The following is a 21,881-nucleotide window of genomic DNA, read 5'->3' as shown; positions in this document are numbered from 1 at the left end:
GCCGGTCACCGCATCCGCAACTGAGACCACACACTGCACCTTGACCGAGACCGCAATCCGCACCGCCATGGCAAGAGCCGGACAACCCCACGATTTCGACACCCGCCATCCCGAGACCTGGGCCCACTACCTGGCTAACGTTGAACTGTACATACAGTTCAACAAGATATCTGAGGACGGTGCGAAGGCGGCAGCACTGCTTTGCCTCGGGGGGCCAGCGCTGTTGGAGATCACCGCGAACCTGTTCCCCCAGGAGGCCATCAACACCGTCGCGTACCGGGACCTCGTGGCCAGACTCAACGCCCATTTTAAGCCTCCGCGCTCCAAGGTGGCCGCGCAGTCACAATTCGAAAAAAGGGACCAGCGCCCCGACGAGACCAGTGCCGATTTCCTCGCCGCCCTACGAGAAGCCCCCGTCGCCTGCAGGTTCTCGAACTTGGAGGAGCAGCTACGAAACCGGCTGATCTGCGGCCTACAAGACAGGCGGCTGCAGGAGCACCTGTTCGAGAGAGAGGAGGTTTCGCTCCAGGAAGCCGAGGACGCCATCCTAGCCCACGAAGTGGCCTGCGGGGCCGTCCAAGCCTGCCAGAAAACCCAGTCCGGCAACCAGCGTCCACAGGCAGGGTGCCACAGAGGAGGACGACCAGAGCATTGACCTCCTCCAGTGGAAGTCGACCCCCGACCAGCGAGCCAGACGCCCAGACAAGCCCAGGCCTCCCAGCAACGCCGCCAACCCTCAGAGGTGCGCAGGGTGTGGTGGGAACCACGTGCGCAGCCTCTGTAAGTTCCGGTCCGCCACGTGTCGGGCCTGCAAGAAAACAGGCCACATAGCCGCGGTCTGCCGTAGCCGCCGCCGCCGAGAGGAAATCCACGAGCTGCAGCCGGAGGAACTGCCGTTCGAAGGCGTTCTTGAAGGCGAACTGGATTAGGCACGCCACCTCCGCACCCTTCCATCCATCAACCAACGGACAAGCCGAACGGATGGTAAGGACAACCAAAGACGCACTCCGGCGCATCATCAGTGGGGACTGGCACCACAGGCTGGTGAAATTCCTGCTCGCCCAACACACAACACCATGCGTGGCTACCGAGAAGAGCCCAGCAGAACTGCGATGGGGATGGCGCCTCATCACCAAGCTGGACCGTTTACACCCAGACCGGGTAGCAGCCAAGACCCTAACACCACCATCATCATCATCACCATCGCCATCATCACCTGCACACAGGGTTCTCAACGTAGGGGACCTGGTCTGGGCAAGGAACTACGGGGCTTGACATCCATGGGTTCCAGGGACAGTGGTTGAGAAAACAGGACCCCTCTCTTACATCGTGGGGGTGGAGGGGGACAGACGCATAAGGCGACACATCGACCAGCTCAGAGGAAGGGTCCCTGAGCGCATCACACACGCCCAACAGGAGAGCCACACTCCAGGAGAGGTCAACCCAGCCGAGAACTGCACAGAGCAGGAACCAGAGGAGGAGGGCCTCCTGATCCCAGCTCTTTGCAACCCTGCACAGAGGCCTCAAGAACCCGCGGTCCAAGCCCAGGGCCAAACCACACCCAGACAGTCCACCCACCCACACAGGACACCTGCCTACCTATCGGACTATGTGTGCAAGTGACCCCCACACAGGGGCATCGTTGTGTTTTTTTATACTAGTGTTGAATCAGTGTACATAGTTGTAGTTAGTTGCAAGTTGTTTCATTGTTATGTGGTTCTTCTCTAAGGGGGGAGGGGTGTTATGTATGCAGGCACCTGCATAGCAACAGCCACCAGGGGGCGTTGGCCTGGACAGTTTCGGCGGGAAACCCAGTTTCGGCGGGAAACCTAGGGCCATACCCATTGGCTGTCCACTTACCTGGCTAGGTATTTAAGGAGGCCAGGTAGCCCTCATTCCCCAGTTCACTACCCCCCTTCAATAAAGAGCTGAACTCACACACCGGCTGGCGTCTCTTCCTTGCGTCAGACCCACTACACAATAGTTTGCCATTGCCTGCTTTCTTGGGCTGGAAGAGAGTAACTGAGAGAAGACTAGATCTATGTCTCCTAGTTTCTAGTCTGGTGTAACCATTACACAAAATGTGCTAGTATTTCAGCATATAATTTTAGCCACAAACTAATAACAGGAGAAAATATCTCTAACAAAAAATGTGACTTCTCTGTGAGGAAGCTGGCAGGATAATCAGAAGGACAAGATTGACAGGAGCAGATGTGAAGCAGATGAGACTGATTTCCTTCCAAGCAGAGAATGTCTGTCTCAAAGTAACAGTGACAGATTGAAAGGAAAGCTGGGAAGGCAGGTCTGAGAACAGGAAAAGTCAGAATGCTCACAAAATGATACAACAGAAACTGTTAACAAGAGAAAATCGATTTCAGTTTATTGGCCATCTGCCATAAAAAATATAACAAAGCAGGATTATTCATCTTCAAGTGTAGGTCTTCATGGCTGCTATTCACTGGTAACTTATTTCTGAGTTTATGAGACAATAAATGGATTATTAAATGTATTGTTTATTTTTCTTTTCAAGTATAAGGTAGTAGTTTTGATTATTGGCAAAGTAATAATGGTGAGTTTCCAAGTAAAGAATTGCATCAGATGCTGGAAGAATCCATTATTGTACTGGATTAAAGAATTCTTGGCTTGTCTCTTTTTGTTCATAAAACACACAGACAAAAATCACCGTTCATTTCTTGCTAAAAGTCTACAGAATCTTCAATTTGTAGCAGTTTATCCTTAACACTGATGTACATGTATATTCTAAAGATACAGTTGTAATTCTTTATCAGTATGCAATGAATTATTCAATATGAAATGGAATATAAAGACTCATGATTCCTTTGGAGAGTGGGGAAATGAAATGTGCCTTATTTACAGGTCAATATGCTAATACGTTTTTAAGAGAGTGGAATTTAATATTAACAAAATAAAATGTTTTTTAAAATATCTAAGATAAGTCTAAACACTACATCCAGTGAGCACAAACACAAGACTCAAAATGTTAAATGAGCAGGAATCAAAATACAGCATTTGGACACTTTTAGCAAGTCAGAATAGATAATGAAAATTCAAAGAATACAGTGTCTTTCTGCTTTACCCATGACTGTTTTTCTGTAATTGTTTTACATGTGCATTTTTAGATGCTGTGCAAAGTCACTTCATGTAAGATGGGTAGACATATAAAAGAAAGATGAAAAGATGAGTGGACAGATGGACGGACGGACAGATTCTACTGATAATAGCAGGACTGAAGTTCTGGATGGCCATAAGGAGCTATTGGCTTCCTCTTTTCTGTGTTTACAAGCAGCCCAACCCTTTTGCTATACTCCAAAGACTAATACCAGTTGCCCAAATACTTTTCTGAACTGATTCCATTTTTTTAAATTTTCTAATTACTCATATGAAGGAGAAGCACAACAAGTACTACTCTGTCAATTCTCCTGATGCCTCAGCAACTTTTGGTGCCATGGTTACTGAATCTTTCTGACTGAGCAATTCCCAGTATTCAAATAAAGAGATTTTCAAAATATACTACTAGAAAATGAACATCTACAGAAGTAAGGTTTTTGAAGCAGTGACATCTACTACATCTTACCAATGTTTGTTTTTCATCAAATTAAGGCTAAAGTTGAATTTGAAATGTCAGATGTTATGGTTTGGAAAAGTCAGTGAGAGCACCATCCTGTGTTCTAATACAGATACTTACCTGCTTATGCAGTCGGAGTATATATAAATTGTTTGGATGATGCAGGCTTACCACCCTTCCCAGCTTACCCTTACCACCAACGATATGAGGAGTGAGTCAATTCTTGAATCAGATCTACTACTCATTCTGTTTTAGTCACAGGCACACATAAATGTTAGTGTTCTTTTGATGTCTTTTAAAATTGGATGTCTTTTACTTTCCTGTTATGAAGAAATGTATGAATTTTGGTAAGAGCCTTGGTGGAGCAGTGGGCTAATGCCTCCTTAAGTAACACCAGCGGCCTGCAATTAGTGCAGGTTCGCATCCCACCAGGCTCAAGGTTGACTCAGCCTTCCATCCTTCCGAGGTAGGTAAAATGAGGACCAAGATTGTTGGGGGCAATTAAGCTGACTTTGTAATAATGCCGCTTGGGGTGTGTGTGAAAGCCCTAATAAGCAGGCATATACATAGAATGAAGGCTACTGCTAAGCTTGTAAGCCGCCCTGAGTCTTCGGAGAAGGGCGGGATATAAATGGAATTAAAATAAAATAAAAAATAAATAAAATAAAGTACTAAAATATTGAACCCACTACTAGTCAGTGGGTTTACATGTAGGCCACTGCTATAATTTGAGGGAACACCTGCTGCCAGCATCAAGTGCCCTTCGTCCAGTGCGCTCCCACAGGGAGGGTCTGCTCAGGGTCCCACCGGTAAGAGATTGCCGGCGGGTAACACCCAGGGATAGGGCCTTCTCAGTGGGGGCGCCTGCCCTCTGGAACCAGCTGCCAGTGGAGCTGAGGACTGCCCCCGACCTCCGTTCATTCCGCCGGGGCCTGAAGACCTGGCTCTTCGAGCTCTCTGGCGCAGGCTGAGGACTAATTTATTTTAATTGGGGTCTTATTTGCACAGGGTTAAATTTAATCTTTTTTAAACTAGTTTTAACTTTTGTATTTTTGGTTTTTAATTCCCTGTAAACCGCCCTGAGTCCTCCGGGAAAGGGCGGTATATAAATGTAATAAAATAAATAAATAAATAATTCTCTACCTCAAACTCAAATTGTATTCAAGAACTTTCATAGGAAAATCAGGACAAGCTGAGTAGATATAATGAAGATAAATTACCAATGAAGACTAATACAGCCACATATACATAGAACAAACGATTGAATTAGGCCACGCTGTTCAACCTAAAATAAATTACCATTTATTTTCCATTATTCCTTTTAAAGGTCCTGCAGATACACATTTCCCATTTCCTTTCCATTTATTTTGGATCCAAATTGACACTTACTTTTGTGCAGTTTAATTTGATTTAGGCTTATTTATCATCGAAAAGGCTGAGCAGGGAATTCCAGTACTCATTACGGAGCTTATATCTTGCATAATTATTTTGAAAATTCAAATCAGTACCTGAAAAAAAGTAAGAAGAACACTGAAAAGCTACTTACAGTCTCTCTAGGGATCTCAGTCCAATGAAAGAGTTGCTCTTTAGCCATAAGATCTTGTTATTGCTCAGAATTCTGAAAAGGAATTGAAAGATTTTTTTTTGTTGTTAGCAGAACACAGTAGCAATTTTACTCATTAAAAACATGTAATTATAGTAAGTGACAGTTCTGTTAAACACTAATCACAGACTTTTCTGCTTCATTTACATTTCCTCTTAAGCAGCAAATAAAATCATTTGTAAACAATTAGGTCTTTAACCTGTTCCTATTTAATCAACAACTAGTAAAATAATATATGGTGCTTTAGTTCATAATGAAATTTAGAATAAAAATTTAACACCTGCAGCTGAGTAACATGCTTAATGAATGCTTTTTTTTAGAACACATATCAGTTGAGGGAGCAGTTGTTTCACGAAAATAAATAACATTAACTCCCCACTGAGATGTTTATTATAGGCTTTCTCCACTGTGTTAACTGCCATGACACTGTGTTGGTTCAACATAGTATTTCATTTCCTAAATCTCCCTTCAGAGAATGTGCATTGTGACAGTTTTGTAAATTATAAGTAAATGTGGGGTCACTGCTCTCTGAGGTTGGCTGTTTTCTTGCAGATGTTTCAGTACCAGACTAGGTTAACACCCTCAGTGCTGATGATGTCACCTAGTTTGGTAATAAAATGTCTACAAGACAATAGCCAAGCTCAGAGAGCATCAAAGACCCTATCATTCAACCGTGAGCTACAAATATTCTATCAGGATCTGTAAATGACCATCCACTAAGGCAGGGTGTCAAACTGCCAGCCCATGGGCCAGATGCATCATGCCGAAACTGCGCCCACCCCATTGCCGGCAATGGAAAAAAAAGTTGCGATACGTCACGGCACGTCACATGACGTTGCGAGTTTGACATCTCTGGCACTAAGGCTTTTTCCTCCTCCATCACCACTTACTACTCCTCCAAATTCACTTATGTGTCAAATAAACTGACTCTAGAACAAAATAGTCCCTTACTGCTTAAGCAATTCTGAGAAGGAATTAATTTTATTTCAATACTGCAGTAATCCATGTTTTGCCTTTCTCCTTCACATACGATAAGAGTAGAATTTCTTTTCCCCTTCTCTTCCTTCCCTCCATTTATTTTGATGAAATAAAATCTCTGCGTCTTGGAGGCTTCTGAACAGTCTCATTGTTTATGTCAAGAGATAGAAACATTATGTTTCCATGAAAAGCATATATATTAGCGTACTCTTCTCATTAAATGCACAATTCTGATTATTTGCATTTCCAAGAACGAAAATGAAAACGTATCTATTTTAACGGAATGATGTAAGGAGTTAGAAAACCTACTGAGAAAAATGGGCACAAACAGTTATAAAGAACTACTTGGACATGTTCCCACTGCCTATATGTCCTTTAACACAGCCCATGTAATTTGGTTGGAGATTTGAGATTGTTCCTGGATTTCAGATACAGTGCTTAACTTGAAGAAAAAAAAAAGAATTCCTTGGCTCAAACTTATGGATAGGGATAATGAAACTGTACAGGAAACAACTCCAACTAGGCCATAAGCAGATGTACATACTGAAATGGCGGTTTTTAGTGTTTTTTTTGGGGGGGGGTTGGTCTTTTCTTGCTTGACAAGAGTTTTTTTAAAAAAAAAACCAACCCTATCCAGCTGGCAGGAATTACTATTGATGGAGCCATTTTAGCAATTTCCATTTCTTAAGGTAAGGCTTGGCAATCTTTTTGGTACAAAACATAAACCAAGTGCTCTAGCAAGATTTCCTCCCTTGTGACTCATCTCTCCCGTTCCAAATGCATATACAAATGATGTTCATTTAGTGTTTGCCTTACTTAGCAATCATTTGCACTTATGACAGTGATGGAATGAATTTGGAATGAATCCTCATATTTACAATCTTTTCAGATTTCTAAAACAAAGGAAAGCTGAAGATGTAAAATCATAATGTTCCACTTAGCGATTACTTTGCTTAATTGTGTTGCTGATCGCAATCATGGTCATTAAGTGAGGACCACCTGTACACTTTCTCTTCCTCACACCATGAACATGCACACATTTCCCGTCTGAACCATACATACTTCCGCTACGCACAAACATACATAATCTTCTGCCTCTCTATATATGCATTACTCTCTTTCTCTCACAGATTCACACATACACCCAAAATAATAGGTTCAAGGTGTTAGTTATGACTTACAAAGCCCTTCATGGCATGGGTCCGGATTACCTAGGGCAACACCTGCGACCGACGTCAACTTCCCTCCGTCCAGTGCGCTCCCACAGAGAGGGCCTCCTCAGGGTGCCGCCGATCAAAGAATGCCGATTGGTGACCCCCAGGGGGAGAGCGTTCTCTGTGGGCACGCCAGACCTTTGGAACCGCTTACCGGTTGAGCTCCGGATGGCCCCCGACCTTCGCTCCTTCCGGCGCGATCTCAAAACATTCTTTTTCAAACAAGCTGGCCTGGTCTGACGGGATGGGGTTGGGTTTTTAAAACTAGTTTTAACTTTAATATGTATTGATTTTATGGGCATGATGTTTAATGGCTTTTTAATTTTTGTATTCGATTTTTATTGTGTATTGCCCTGTTCACCGCCCTGAGTCCTTCGGGAGAAGGGCGGTATACAAATCAAATTATTAAAAATTAAATTAAAATTAATACATTATAAAACAAACAGCCAAGGGGAAGTCAAATGGAATGCTGGTTTTTACTCTTTTGAATTTAGAAGAGCTGCCAGCTTCAGGGAAAAACTGAAGTCCCCGTTCCAGGGTCGCAAGCAGTTAGTACAATGACTCAGTGCTGGGATCCAAAAATATATAGTTCTATCATTGCCAAAAAAATATGCAGAATCATATCACTATAGAATTGGAAGTGGCCATTTGGTGGAGCAGTGGGCTAATGCCTCCTTAGGTAACACCAGCTGCCTGCAATTAGTGCAGGTTCGCATCCCACCAGGCTCAAGGTTGACTCAGCCTTCCATCCTTCCAAGGTAGGTAAAATGAGGACCCAGATTGTTGGGGGCAATTAAGATGACTTTGTAATAATGCCACTTGGGGTGTGAGTGAAAGCCCTAATAAGCAGGCATATACATAGAATGAAGGCTACTGCTAAGCTTGTAAGCCACCCTGAATCTTCGGAGAAGGGCGGGATATAAATGGAATTAAAATAAAATAAAAAATTTACACCATCAAGTCCAACTACTGCTCTGAAAAAACTGTACAAAGAATTCTGTAAATCGTATTAAGTTTAAGCTACTTATATGAAGGGACTTACTGCCTTCTATCTTTAGATATATTCTCAAGGTATCCTCAATTATTTTGAGGCAAAGAGAAGCTTCTATGTAATCATCTTTTTTCAATTAGACAGTTTGCATTTTTATTGCTCTAATATCAAATGGAATCTTGCTTAGATTTTTCAAGTAAAAAAAGTGGTAACTAATAATAATATAAGATGTATCGTGACCTAGTTATGAAAAAGAACATATAGTTCTTCATCAAAGTATGAAAATTGTATGGTAAGACTGGAAAATAACAGAAAATAGTGGTAGAGTTTTGGTTTACTGGTATAATAGCTGTATTTGAAAATGGGATTAGATATTTCACTGAGATATATTACACTTATGAAATAATTGGAATTCCTATAATCCTGATTTGTTCCCTTAGTTAGACTCTTAGTCTCTAGCTGGATTCAGTTTTGATTCATCAAGGACACTATAGTGATTCAAACTGAAAAATTAATTCACATTTTTAACAGCAAAACAATGTTAGGTATAAATAAATCAATGCATCATACTTAAAGTTTTTTTTAATTTAACAATACTTCTATATCTTAAATTTGATTAAACATCAACAACATTCAAAACCAAGTATAAGACTATATTTTAGGAAAAAGATATAACAAGAACTCTGAGTGAGCAGCAATATATTAGAGATAATTTAGAAGAACAATAAAATAATTTTAGGTAGGCCACTTAAGGTGTGCCATTAAATTTTTGAAATGTGCCTTTTCTTCCTTGATTCAACACAATTGAATGACCACAATGCCTTCATTTTGCATACTATCATTATTCATTATAATGGAGGAAGCATAGGAAGCATATACTTTATATTATAAAATGTAAGAGATGGTATTCAGGAGATGGTAGATACATCATGGAAGAAAAATGAAAATATGGAGAATGTAATTCAGTTGCCTACAGCGTATACCAGGGGTAGGCAACCTTGGCTCTTTTATGACTCGTGGACTTCAACTCCCAGAATTCCTGAGCCAGCTCAGGAATTCTGGGAGTTGAAGTCCACGAGTCATAAAAGAGCCAAGGTTGCCTACCCCTGGTATATACAATAAAATTAAGCTGACTTTGTAATAATGCCGCTTGGGGTGTGTGTGAAAGCCCTAATAAGCAGGCATATACATAGAATGAAGGCTACTGCTAAGCTTGTAAGCTGCCCTGAGTCTTCGGAGAAGGGCGGGATATAAATGGAATTAAAATAAATAAAATAAATAAAATAAAAGATTGAGACTATTACAAAAGATACAATGTAATAAGATGTTCTATATGTAGAACAGACTTGGTATTGCTGAGAGTAGATCTTGAAAAGAATGGACATGGAAAAAAGGGAAATATATGGAACAAAGAAAAATACAAGCATAGATTTACCTAGATTGAACAGAATAAACAGCAAAGCAGGGGGAAGGAAGGAAGGAAGGAAAATCATATCTAATGAATGGTAGTCATTTGTCAGCAAGCAGAATTGAAAGACATGGATTTCATGCCGGCATTTTTATGAAACAGAACTCATAAGTGCTGAAAAATGATAAAGTGGTAGGCATGGATGATAAAGTTTAAAATATTTTAAAATACTAGCTTATGAGATGGCTTTGTGATTTGTTTAGCATGCAGGGAGACGGCTTCTGTGCTTGTGAATAGGAAGAATGTTATATTTTTCCACTGTGCCAGTGGAAAGCAAGAATGAAAACTAATACCGCAAGCAGATTAGTTCTGATTCAAAGGCTACAAGAGATGCAAATAAATAACATTTGAGAAATGAAGTGAGGCTTTATAACCAGGCAGAAGATGCAAACATGCACACCAGGTTTTTCTTCTTCAGCAAGAAAAGTACACGAATCTACGTAAGGAAGATATTTCTCTCTTAGCAAATGCCATCCAGAGGAACCACGAGGTCAGGCCTTTTTAGTTGCTCCCTCACTTGCCTCACCTGCCTGAAATTTGAGTGGCCCAACCTTGCTGCATGTCCAGCAGACTATGGACATGGATATGGTATAAATCTTTTTCTTCTTGCAGTTAAGATAGTCTGTTTGTTTGATGGTAATTGTTCTGAGGGGCTTGAAATGGACATAAGCAATATGTTGTTCTAATTACTGTTTACTATAATTTATTTAATTTGTACACTGTCCAATGTTATTACTTCTCTATTATTCAACTTGGTATGTAAGCTGTTTAGAATTGGTAGCAATTGGAGCAACATACTATAAGCCAAATAAAATAAAATCTGGAAAATATGTTTAGTCTTGCTTTAAAAACATAAGTACATAACAGACCTTAAAACCCGAAACCAATTATCTCTTTCTTTAAAAAAAAATCTAATGCATTCAAAACCATAGGAGTCTTGGGGGGCAACTATGACATTAATATCGAAGGGCTAATAACTGATTTAACAAAATATATTTCTATTCAGCTATTTTTGGTAAATTAAACCCTTTCTTTACTCTTTCAGTAGTTTTTAAGCTATCATAGATAAGTGATTCAGCATACCTACCCTACTTTCTGCCCATATTTTCTCCAGAAGGAATTCTGTCATTTTTAAATAGTTATAAATCATACCAACTTTTCATGATAACTATAATCAGATTTTAATTTCTTATCCATCAACACCATTATTCTTATCTACTATAAGTGTTGGAAATATCAAAGAATTTCTATTATACCTAGAATTATATTTGCCAAGATTTCAAACATGCCAATAATAACTTTTAAATTGGGTCAACATTTGTAGATATTCTGAATCATTTTCATTTCAGAAACAGTTCTAAATACACCAAATGTTATAATTTAAAGTGGAGATATTACAATATCAATTTTCACATAACTTTGAAAGGTTGCTCTGACATTTGATCATTCTATAGGAATGTACTTATAAATTTATTTAATTGGCTAAATATATTAAGTGGAATTAACACAGCTAACCTTCTAAGCATGTATAGCACTCTCTAGACCAGACATGTCAAACTCGCGATGTCACATGACATTGCGCAACGTATCGGAACTTTTTCCCATTGCCGGCAATGGGATGGGCGCGGTTTCTCCGGGACACTCCGGCCCATGGGCCGGCAGTTTGACACCCCTGCTCTAGACTGTTCATTTGCACTGTATTTATTCTTCTCACAAACCTATAGATATTTTCATCCACTTATTGATATTCCCCTTAATTGTGCTAATCTGAAATACCAAAATAGGTATTTTTCTACAAATACGGTAGCTATCCTTAAGAATTGATAAAATCTGAATAGAAAACACTCTTATTTTTTGTAAATTGCATAAATACTTTATTACAATTGGCAAAATGACTGGATTATTCTAGTTTACATTACTCTAGTAGACAATAGAGTATACAATATAGTATACTATATATTTATAGTATGCAACATTAGAGCCTAAATTAATATCATCCAAGAAATCCATTTCATAACTTTCAAAGGAAGAGAGGAAAAACAAAGATACATTAGAGAGATAAAAATTAAAATTAAATAGCCTAGGAAAGCTTGCCAGAGCTTAGAAGACAATGAGCTTGTCAGAAAATAATGAGAAGTATTATCATGGATCTTCCTTACTCTATCCAGGGGTAGCAACCTTGGCTCTTTTATGACTCATGATGGCTCAGGAATTCTGGAAGTTGAATTCCACGAGTCATAAAAGAGCCAAGGTTGCCTACCCCTACTCTATACAGTCCTAGTTACAGTAGCTCTGTACTATAATCAAGTCTTCTTTGCGTCCACCTCAACTTCTGGTAAATTCATGAACCCAACATAAGGAAATGTTTGGGATTTCTGGCTGTCTCCCATATTACGGTCAACCATGCTTAGATTTTCATGATGAACTACAGCTGACAAGGTGTTGCTACCAGCTAAGCACAAGGTAATATATTGAATCGTAACAGGCACAGAGAATACAGTACTCAAAAATGACTTGCATCCCAGTCAATACATTTTTTAAAACTGCATATAGTACTAAATAATTCAAGTCATGGAAATAGATTGGGAACATATACAATGCATGTCTCAATTTAGGAAAAAGAGATTTAAAATTTTAAATTAAGTTTGCTATTAAATATATTTGCCAACGTGGCATACATAATTCATTTGAAAGTTGGAATGTTCCACTAGACCACGGGTCGGCAACCCGCGGCTCCGGAGCCGCATGCGGCTCTTTGAGCCGTCTCCTGCGGCTCCCAGCCGCCCGGTGCGCACGCACCTCTTCGAACTGGCAGTGGTGCGCGCGCACCTCTCCAAATGGAGAGTGGCACCGCCCGAATGGGCGGAGGTGCGCGCACACCTCCCCAAACCTTTGAACAGGTGCGCGCGCACCTCCGCGCGAACAGGCAGCGGCGCCGCTCTTTGGGAAAGCTGCTGCAAACAGCGCCGCTGCCCATTCCGAGAGGTGCGTGCGCACCTCTCTGAACGAGTGAAGGTGCGCACACACCTCCCCAAACCTTTGGAGAGGTGCGCCGCTCTTTGGGAAAGCTGTCGCGGCACGTTTGCAGGCTGCCGAAGGCGGTAGCTCTGCAAACGGGCCGTCGCCGTTGCGCAACCGGGAACCGGTTCCATCACACATAAAAAAATGGCAACCGTGCGCGTCCGCGCATGTGCAAGAAAAACCCATTTTGCCCATGCACGAAACTTTTGCGCATGCGCGTGCATGGACGCACGCACACGGCTCCCACTTTTTTTTATGTGTGATGGAACCGGTTCCCAGTGGCTCTTTTCCTTTTTCAGGTTGCCGACCCCTGCACTAGACTGAAGCGGTATTTACTAAATTAAATCAGCTGTTTCAATACAGAAGCCTGCAGAAAGGCTAGGAAGACTGCTACTGAAAATCACAGCCAACATTATCACTACTATTAAAAAGCAACAACTAAAGCGAAGCAATAGGATGTGTAAATCTTAATAGAGCTTTAAAAGCCCAAGGATCTAAACATGCAAAAATCATGTAGTTCAACACACTTTTGTTGAGATTTATGGTCAACAGCAAACATAAGGAGTAAATAGAGAGAGAGGAATAAGGAGTAGGGTTACCAAGGAGTACAGTTAGGCAAAAGCGCTAAAATTAGGAAGAAATCTCAGAATGAATATTAGATGTGCTCTCTCTGTGATGTGGATTGAATGTTTTAATGGATAGTAAATATGACACTTACATTGAAGTGAGCAACTTTTCAGTCACAAGGATTTTCACTTTTTTTCACAGCGGACTACTTCAGAGGGATGATGGTCTCATGTGAGTGAGATGTATTTTTCATTTTTAGAGCTTTTTATTGTCAGTGGGAAAAAATAATCAAGAACTCAGCTTCGACTCAACGACTTGCTATGCAATTAAAATAGCTTTACTTCTGGAAGTATTGATTGCCATAAAAATCATGTTCAGACTGGTAGATTAAAAAAAGGACAATGTTCTCCATACACATAGCTAGCATTTCAAAGATAAATTATTATGTGGATCATTTCCCACAAACACTGACAGTTTGTTATTTGTTTTTAAAATGTGGCCAGTGAGGAACAACCTTTAGACTCAAGCACATAATTGATACATATGCAATAAATAATTAACATGAAAAGTAGAGGCTATAAGGTTAGCACTATCAAATGTTAAAAACTTCAGCATATCATTTTTCCAAGATAGATTTCCATAACTTTTAGAAAGTTAGAAACTTAAAAAGGCAAGGACAAATAAAGCAACTAGAACAAGTTCCAGACACTACAACTGAATTTGTATACAGGTAGTCCTCAACTTAAAATCATTCATCTAGTGACTGTTCAGAATTACAACAGCATTGAAAAAAGTGACTTATAACTGGTCCTCATACGTACAGTTGCAATATCCCCACAGTCGTGTGATCGAACTTCAGTTGCTTGGCAACTGGTATGTACAATATTTACAAGAGTTACAGGGTCCCCAGGGTCTTGTGATTGCCATTTGCAATCTTCCCAGCTGGCTTCCAACAAGCAAAGCAAATAGAGGAAGCCAGATTTGTTTAACAACTATGTGATTCACTTAACAACTGTAGTGATTTACTGTGTTTAAAATAATAAACAATGTTTATTATTTTAAACACTGAACAGTAATTTGGATAGATCCCCCTGTATAAAAGGAGACCAGGAAATTTGCCTAATAAAATCCCAACCTGCCTCCCTACTTTTAAGCTTACTTGTAAGAAACCAGTTACAGTTAGTCCTCGACTTATCACAATTCTGTTGTTAAACAAGGTGGTTTATTTATTTATTTATTTAGCGTATGGCTGGTCACACACAGAATTAAAAGCACTTCATATTTACAAGTTAGAACAGTTAAAACATTTTTTTTAAAAAAGAAGCAATTATAAAACCTAATTGCTTCTTTTTAAAAAAAAAACGTTGCACCCAATTTTACGACCTTTTTTGCCACAGTCATTAAGTAAATAACTGCAGTTGTTAAGTGAATCACATGGCAATTGCAGCTTCCTCCATGGACTCTGTTTATCAGAAGCTGACTGAGGATGCAAACAGTGATCATTTGATACTGGGATGCTCCAACCTTTGTAAATACATGCTGGTTGCCAGGCACCCGACTTTGATCATGTGGCCACTGGAACACTGTAACAATTATAAGTGTGAAGTCCAGTCATAAGTCACTTTTTTCAGTGCTGCTGTAATTCTGAATAGTTGCTAAATGAATGGTGGTAAATTGAGGACTACTTGCAATTCTTAAATACATCTACCTAGTCCCTAGGACATCATAGCTAGCGATGTTGTAAACTAATACAGGCACTATCCATTCTTTTGTCATAAAAGAGGAAGTATAATATGAATAATCGTTGATAAAATCTTATTTTATTTATATAATAAAATTATTATACAATTATTTTTTGGTGATCTTTTTTAAAAACTATTATTGATATAATATTCTATTTTCAATACATATTTGAACACAGTGATGGTGATATGCACTTTTGGTTTCTTTTTGAAGGAAAGAGTCTCTAGACCAGGGGTAGGCAACCTCGGCTCTTTTATGACTCATGGACTTCAACTCCCAGAATTCCTGAGCTATGCTGAGGAATTCTGGGAGTTGAAGTCCATGAGTCATAAAAGAGCCGAGGTTGCCTACCCCTGGTCTAGATATACAAATAAGGGAGGAAAAGGAGAAGAAAAAATATAGAACCTAGGTAAAAAAATAAAGTTTCATTTGCTTAATTTCAAAAGACAATACTAATGTCTTTCCTGTAATATTTGACAACATTATCAGCCTTTGAACCACTCAAGTTAAACATATTATTTCTATTTGTTCCTGAAAAATGAATTTGTCTGCACAAATATTCTCAGTTCTAAAGGTCAGATTTATAGATCTCTCCTGACTGGAAATGATTGTATGGAAGCTGCAATCAAGTGTATGCATGAAATGCAACACCTGGAAACTACTGAAATGGCATGTGGCAATGGAAACAGCTGTGGCAGGGTAAACAATAGAGAAAAAAGATAGAGCTAGACAGTATTTCAATTAAAAAATCATAATACTTCCAATTATAAAATCATGCATACTCTGAATCACTGTTCTACTTCATTCCTTTCCTTACGTTTTACAGCTTTACTTATATTCATATCCAATTTTAATTTGATTTGTTTCGTTTACAGTCATAGACCAAAAAAAGAAAGAGAATTCATACAGTATTTTTCAATTATTGTTTAATAACTAAAAGACTAGCTGACTACGTTTTACATGTCTTCTAATTATTTATCAAATTCTCTGGCTCATATAGCTCAATATTTGCTTAGGAACAGCACATTTTAAGCACAAATTCAATTTAATAATGCAAACTATTTAAACAATGGTTGGGAGACAAAAGTCCAAACTAAAATCCATCATTAAAAAAAAGTTTGCCAAATCCTGTTAGATACTCCTTTATCTCTTGCAAAAACTCACTCTATGCCTCATCACTTGTCTATGGAGGTTTTTAAGTCATCCAGCTCATGGTTGTCCCAAAGGTGCTTTTTCAGGAGGCAACTAGACTTTCTTGTTTTTCTTTGAAGACGTTTCACTTCTCATCCAAAATGCTTCTTTAGCTGTGACTGGATGGTGGGGAATGGAAGGATTTATATTCCTTGCAGACAGCTGGGCATTTACGTTCTTTTAGAGCAGGGGTGTCAAACTCAATTTCATTGAGGGCCGCATCAGCATTGCGGTTGCCCTCAGGGGGCCGGGTGGGTATGGCCAGGGTGGGCGTGGCCTACTGGGTGGGCGTGGCTAGAGTGCATATGGCCTACTGGGTGGGCGTGGCCAGCTCTACATTGTTCACATCAAGGGTGCCTATGGGGGCCTGGGCAGGAGTGGGACAGATCTGAGGGTCTCTGGCAGAAGGAGGGTCTCTGGGCCAGGCCCAAGGCAGTGGGGGCCGTTCCCTCATTGTTTCCAGGATGGCTTCGCGGGCCACATGAAACCACTTCGTGGGCCGGATCTGGCCCCTGGGCCTTGTGTTTGACATGTCTGTTTTAGAGAGTCGTTGAGGCCAATTGGAGGTTTACCTGTGTCCTCAGGGTCACCTGAATGAAGGGACACAGGGCAGAAAACATCCTGCAGCCAAGAAGGCTCCACACGTATTTGCACTACTCAGGTGACCCTGAGAACACAGGTAAACCTCAAAATGGCCTCAATGACTCTAAAAGAATGCAAATGTCCATCTGGCTGCAAGGAATATAAATCCTCCCATTCCCCACCATCCAGTCAGAGCTGAAGAAGCTTATTGCATGAGAAGCGAAACGTCTTCAAAAAGAAACAAGAAAGTCCAGTTGCCTCCTGAAAAAGCACCTTTGGGACAGCCTCATCCCTTATGCCAACTAGAGAGCTTCTTCTCTGGTTTCTCTTCAGATCGTATAAATCTTTCGCCTTTTACAACTACAGCATATCTTAGCTACATCTTAGTTTTTGCCATTTTCCATCTTTATCTTATGGCATCATTATCATTTGACTTTCAGTTCTGTTTCTCTTGCTTCTAATTTATCACTAAGATCAGACATGTCAAACACAAGGCCCGGGGGCCAGATCCGGCCCGCAAAGTGGTTTCATGCGGCCCGCGAAGCCATCCTGGAAACAGTGAGGGAACGGCCCCCACTGCCTTGGCCCTGGCCCAGAGACCCTCCTTCTGCCAGAGACCCTCAGATCTGTCCCACTCCTGCCCAGGCCCCCATAGGCACCCTTGATGCGAACGATGTAGAGCTGGCCACGCCCACCCAGTAGGCCATACCCACTCTAGCCACGCCTACCCAGTAGGCCACGCCCACCCTGGCCATACCCACCCGGCCCCTTGAGGGCAACCGCAATGCTGATGCGGCCCTCAATGAAATTGAGTTTGACACCCCTGACTAAGATGGTATTCTGGATGTTTTAAATAGTTTTATTTATTCTGTGTAAACTGCTGTGGGAGTCCCTTTTATTGAGGCAGGAGTGAAATACATTAAATAAATAGACCCCATATTAAAAAACTCTTTTGAACAGCTCCTTTAAACTGTTTTCCTAATTACCAGGAGGAAGTGTATCATATGGGTTTCTAGGGAGAAGACTTCAACATCAATCAGAATAGAGTTGGAAGTGAGCTTGGAGTTCTTCTAGTCCAGGGGTAGGCAACCTCGGCTCTTTTATGACTCATGGACGTCAACTCCCAGAATTCCTGAGCCAGCTATGCTGGCTCAGGAATTCTGGGAGTTGAAGTCCATGAGTCATAAAAGAGCCGAGGTTGCCTACCCCTGTTCTAGTCCAACCCCTTGCTCAAGCAGGAGACCCTATACAATTTGAGACAAGTGGCTGTCCAATCTCTTCTTTAAAATCTCCCAGGGATGAAGCACCCACAATTTCTGAAGGCTTGTTCTCATTGTTAGGAAGTTTCTCCTTAATTCCAGGTTGCTTCTCTCCTGGATTAGTCTTCCACTACAGCATCAGCTAATACTGATATTACCTTCTACAAAACCGGTGGGTAATACGACTTTTTCTAGTAGCTTTGTCTAAAAGTTAAAAAGGAAGGAAGGAAAAAGAAATGTCTTGTTAGCACTCAATGGATGGATGTGTCCCCACACCCTTGGGTTAAACTGCTGAGGAAGGAAGGAAAGAAGGAAGGAAGGAAGGACTGCAGAAGCATTCACCGCTTCTGGAGGCAGGTTGTTCCACTGGTTAATTGTTCTAACTGTCAGGAAGTTTCCCCTTAGTTCTAGGTTGCTTCTCTCTTTGGTTTAGTGTCCATCCATTGCTTCTTGTCTTGCCTTCAGGGGCTTTGGAGAATAGCTTGACTCCCTCTTCTTTGTGGCAGCCCCTGAGATATTGGAACACTATCATGTCCCCCCTTGTCCTTCTCTTCATTAAACTAGACATACCCAATTCCAGCAACCGTTCCTTTTATTTTTTAGCCTCCAGTCCCCTAATCATCTTTGTTGCTCTTCTCTGTACTCTTTCCAGAGTCTCAACATCTTTGTTACATCGTGGTGACCAAAACTGGATGCAGTATTCTAAGTGTGGCCTTACCAAGGCATTGTAAAGTGGTATTAACATTTCATGTGATCTTGATTCTATCCCTCTGTTAATGCAGCCTAACACTGGGTTGGCTTTTTTGGTAGCTGCAGCACACTGCTGGCTCATATCTAAATGATTGTCCACTAGGATTCCGAGATCCCTCTCACAGTTGCTACTATTGAGCAAGGTACCCCCTATACTATACCTGTACATTTGGTTTTTCTTGCCTAAATGTAGAACCTTTTTTCAGAATATTGCTTCCAGTCCATGTCCTGGCCTAAAATCTGGCTGATAATCTGCTGTCTCTAGGATGTTCTGTATATGGCACCCCAACAACAACAACAACCTTATCTAAGGCAAAAACTGAGGGCAGATTTATTTCATTTTAAACATTTATACAGCTTCCCAACTTAATCAAGATGATTCTGGATTGCTTACAAAAAGAAAAAGCAACAAAATCTAACAAAAGAATGCAAAACTGTATGCATACATCAAGAATCAATCATGTAAAAATAATAAAACGATGATCCATACAGCGGTTACACCATGAACCAATCAGTGTTCCAACACATTATGACTCAGAGGACAAGAGAAAGAATGATGTCTAGACAATCTTTCTAAAGGCCAGCGGGTTAACTATATGTCAAGAGGAAGATACTAACCATATGTCAAGAGGAAGGTATTTCCATTAAACAGGAGCCCCCTTCGAGAAGACCTATCTTCTGGTTTTACTCCAAAGTAATAATTAGAAAATGATAACAATAGAAAACCCTTTTGTTCCCTTTGCCTAGGTTTAGTCAAAGGAGAAAAAAGAAATGTAATATTAACTGATATTTTTTTTTGTATGTAGGAGTTTCCTATATAAAAGTATATATCTACATAACAAGTTTTAGCAGTGGCAGGAATGTGTAATTACAAAATCTAAGTATGTTCTTTTCTAGTTTTGCTTAGAATTGCATTCAATTTGTCCAAATTACACTTTGGTTTGCCTACTTATACAATGGATAAATTATTATTTTTTATCTTGGAATCTGAAATTTTATACACCCCCTACATACAACACATTTTCTACTATCTTATTGAAATTAAAAAGTGGAAAGTATTGTATGCCAGTTTAGTTGAAGCATGCTAGGAATTAGAGTAATCCTACTACCTGATAATTACCATTTAGTTCCTCCAATAGAAGGAGTGATTAAAAAAACAAATAATTTCTGAAGAACCATTTATCCACTTTTCTTCTAAGATATGTATATCAACCATACATGATTTCCTCCATATGCTATTCCTTTATCAGTAGCACCATGTGAATTAAGTTAGATATTGAGCCAGTGACTTTATTAAAATTATGGGCCCAATATAGACAAGGACTACATTTCCTAGACCGCTCTAGCATTCTGAATATTGCAATGTACTGAGTATTAAGGACACAAATTATCACAACAGAATCATACTGAGTTAACACAAAGATAAAATAAATCACTATTGAATATCGGAATAATTTCTGAGAGAATTTTCAATGGATATATTTATAACTATCCCCATTCTAATAATTATTGCCAGTAGAATAAAGTGAGCATTAAAACAGAAGATGTGATTTCTCTTAAAATACAACGACACACTGCCAAATGCGAACATTTAGATGAAAATATAAGACCAAATCATATGGAATTTAATTAAAATTCCAGAAACACTGTGCATAATTCAACTGTGCATCTCCACCTGCCATTATTTCTAAGAAAGGATTAATTCTAGCTCCTGAGAAACAAAAGAGTCTTGGAGTTAGGACACCCCCTGAGATTTTACATAATCAGCCAATGCATGGTCTTCTTTACTGCTATACTTGAAGTAAACATCTGCCTCAATTTCTATGGGGCAAGTGTAATCTATCAGTATCATTACAGGGATGTAATATATGATTACAGTTAGTTGCACAATCAGCTGAATGTTTAGATTGGATTTGGCATTTTTGTCCCTCTACTGCATCCTTCCCAAGGACATGGGATAGGCTGATGGTGTTAAGTTTTGTTGCAGGATGTAAGCTGTTCCAAATAAAACTGTCTTTTGCAATTGACTGATTTTGTCAAAACTAGTGGTGTTCAAGTGATACTCCAGATGTTTTGGAATTGCACCCAAACACTTATTACTACTGGTACTATCTTTGCTTTCTTTGCCACAGTTGCTCTATTTGCAGGTCTTTATATTTTGTGATTTTCTGTTTTTTTCTGTTTTGCTGACTCCAGGTATTGCGATGTCCACCATCCAAGTTTTTTGTCTTTCTTATCAACAAATGTTAAGTCTAACATGTTAGGTGGCACAAGCTTGTCTGTTTGAATTCTAAATTATCAGAGCACTTTAGTTTCTTCATTTTCTTCTTTCTGTGTTACTTATATATAAGGGTGTAGGTCTATACACATGTTGTATATAGTACATTTAAATGTGTGTTATGTATGTGTACACTCTGAGAGCAAGTAAATTTCATTTTTAATTTGTGCCATTGTGCCCACAGTAAAAAAGACAATAAAGGTTATCTATCTTATCTTATCTTATCTTATCTTATCTTATCTTATCTTATCTTATCTTACCTACCTACCTATGTATCTCCAAATGCAAAACAGGAAAAAGTCATGGTAAGAATTACACGGCTAGTACATAAAAAAATCCACCAGGCAAAGCTGATAACAACACCTGGCAATAGCTAAAAGCAGGAAAGTTGAAGAAAGATACAGAGGGGTTAATTCTGGCTATACAAGACCAAGCCTTAAGAACAAAGGCATATAAAGCCAGAATTGGATGCCACAATGTATTGACAAAGCCTATGTGCAGACCGAGGCAATTGGCATTTTGTAATAGGCAGATGGAAATTTTGATAAAGCACCGATTTTCTAAATGACATTCATATGTAGGGCTAAATTATGGTATGTCTGGTTTAGGCCATAATTTTTCAACTTTGATTTTCAGATCTAGATACTTTA

At 39.9% G+C, this 21,881-nt stretch overlaps 1 protein-coding gene across 1 annotated transcript in view; it reads right to left on the bottom strand.

Moving 5' to 3' along the window:
• ADGRA1 (adhesion G protein-coupled receptor A1) overlaps positions 1-21,881 on the bottom strand; it is a gene marked incomplete at both ends in the record, with an annotated part of 473,204 nt that overhangs the window by 414,124 nt on the left and 37,199 nt on the right. The window contains one exon of the mRNA XM_083363639.1: positions 5,133-5,204. Within this exon, the coding sequence (XP_083219765.1) occupies positions 5,133-5,204 (72 nt within the window). The remainder of the gene's footprint in view (positions 1-5,132; positions 5,205-21,881) is intronic.

This window comes from Vipera ursinii, assembly GCF_947247035.1.
Source record: "Vipera ursinii genome assembly, chromosome: 5".
NCBI classification, from domain to species: Eukaryota; Metazoa; Chordata; class Lepidosauria; order Squamata; family Viperidae; genus Vipera; species Vipera ursinii.
This window is presented reverse-complemented; position numbering and strand designations above follow the sequence as displayed.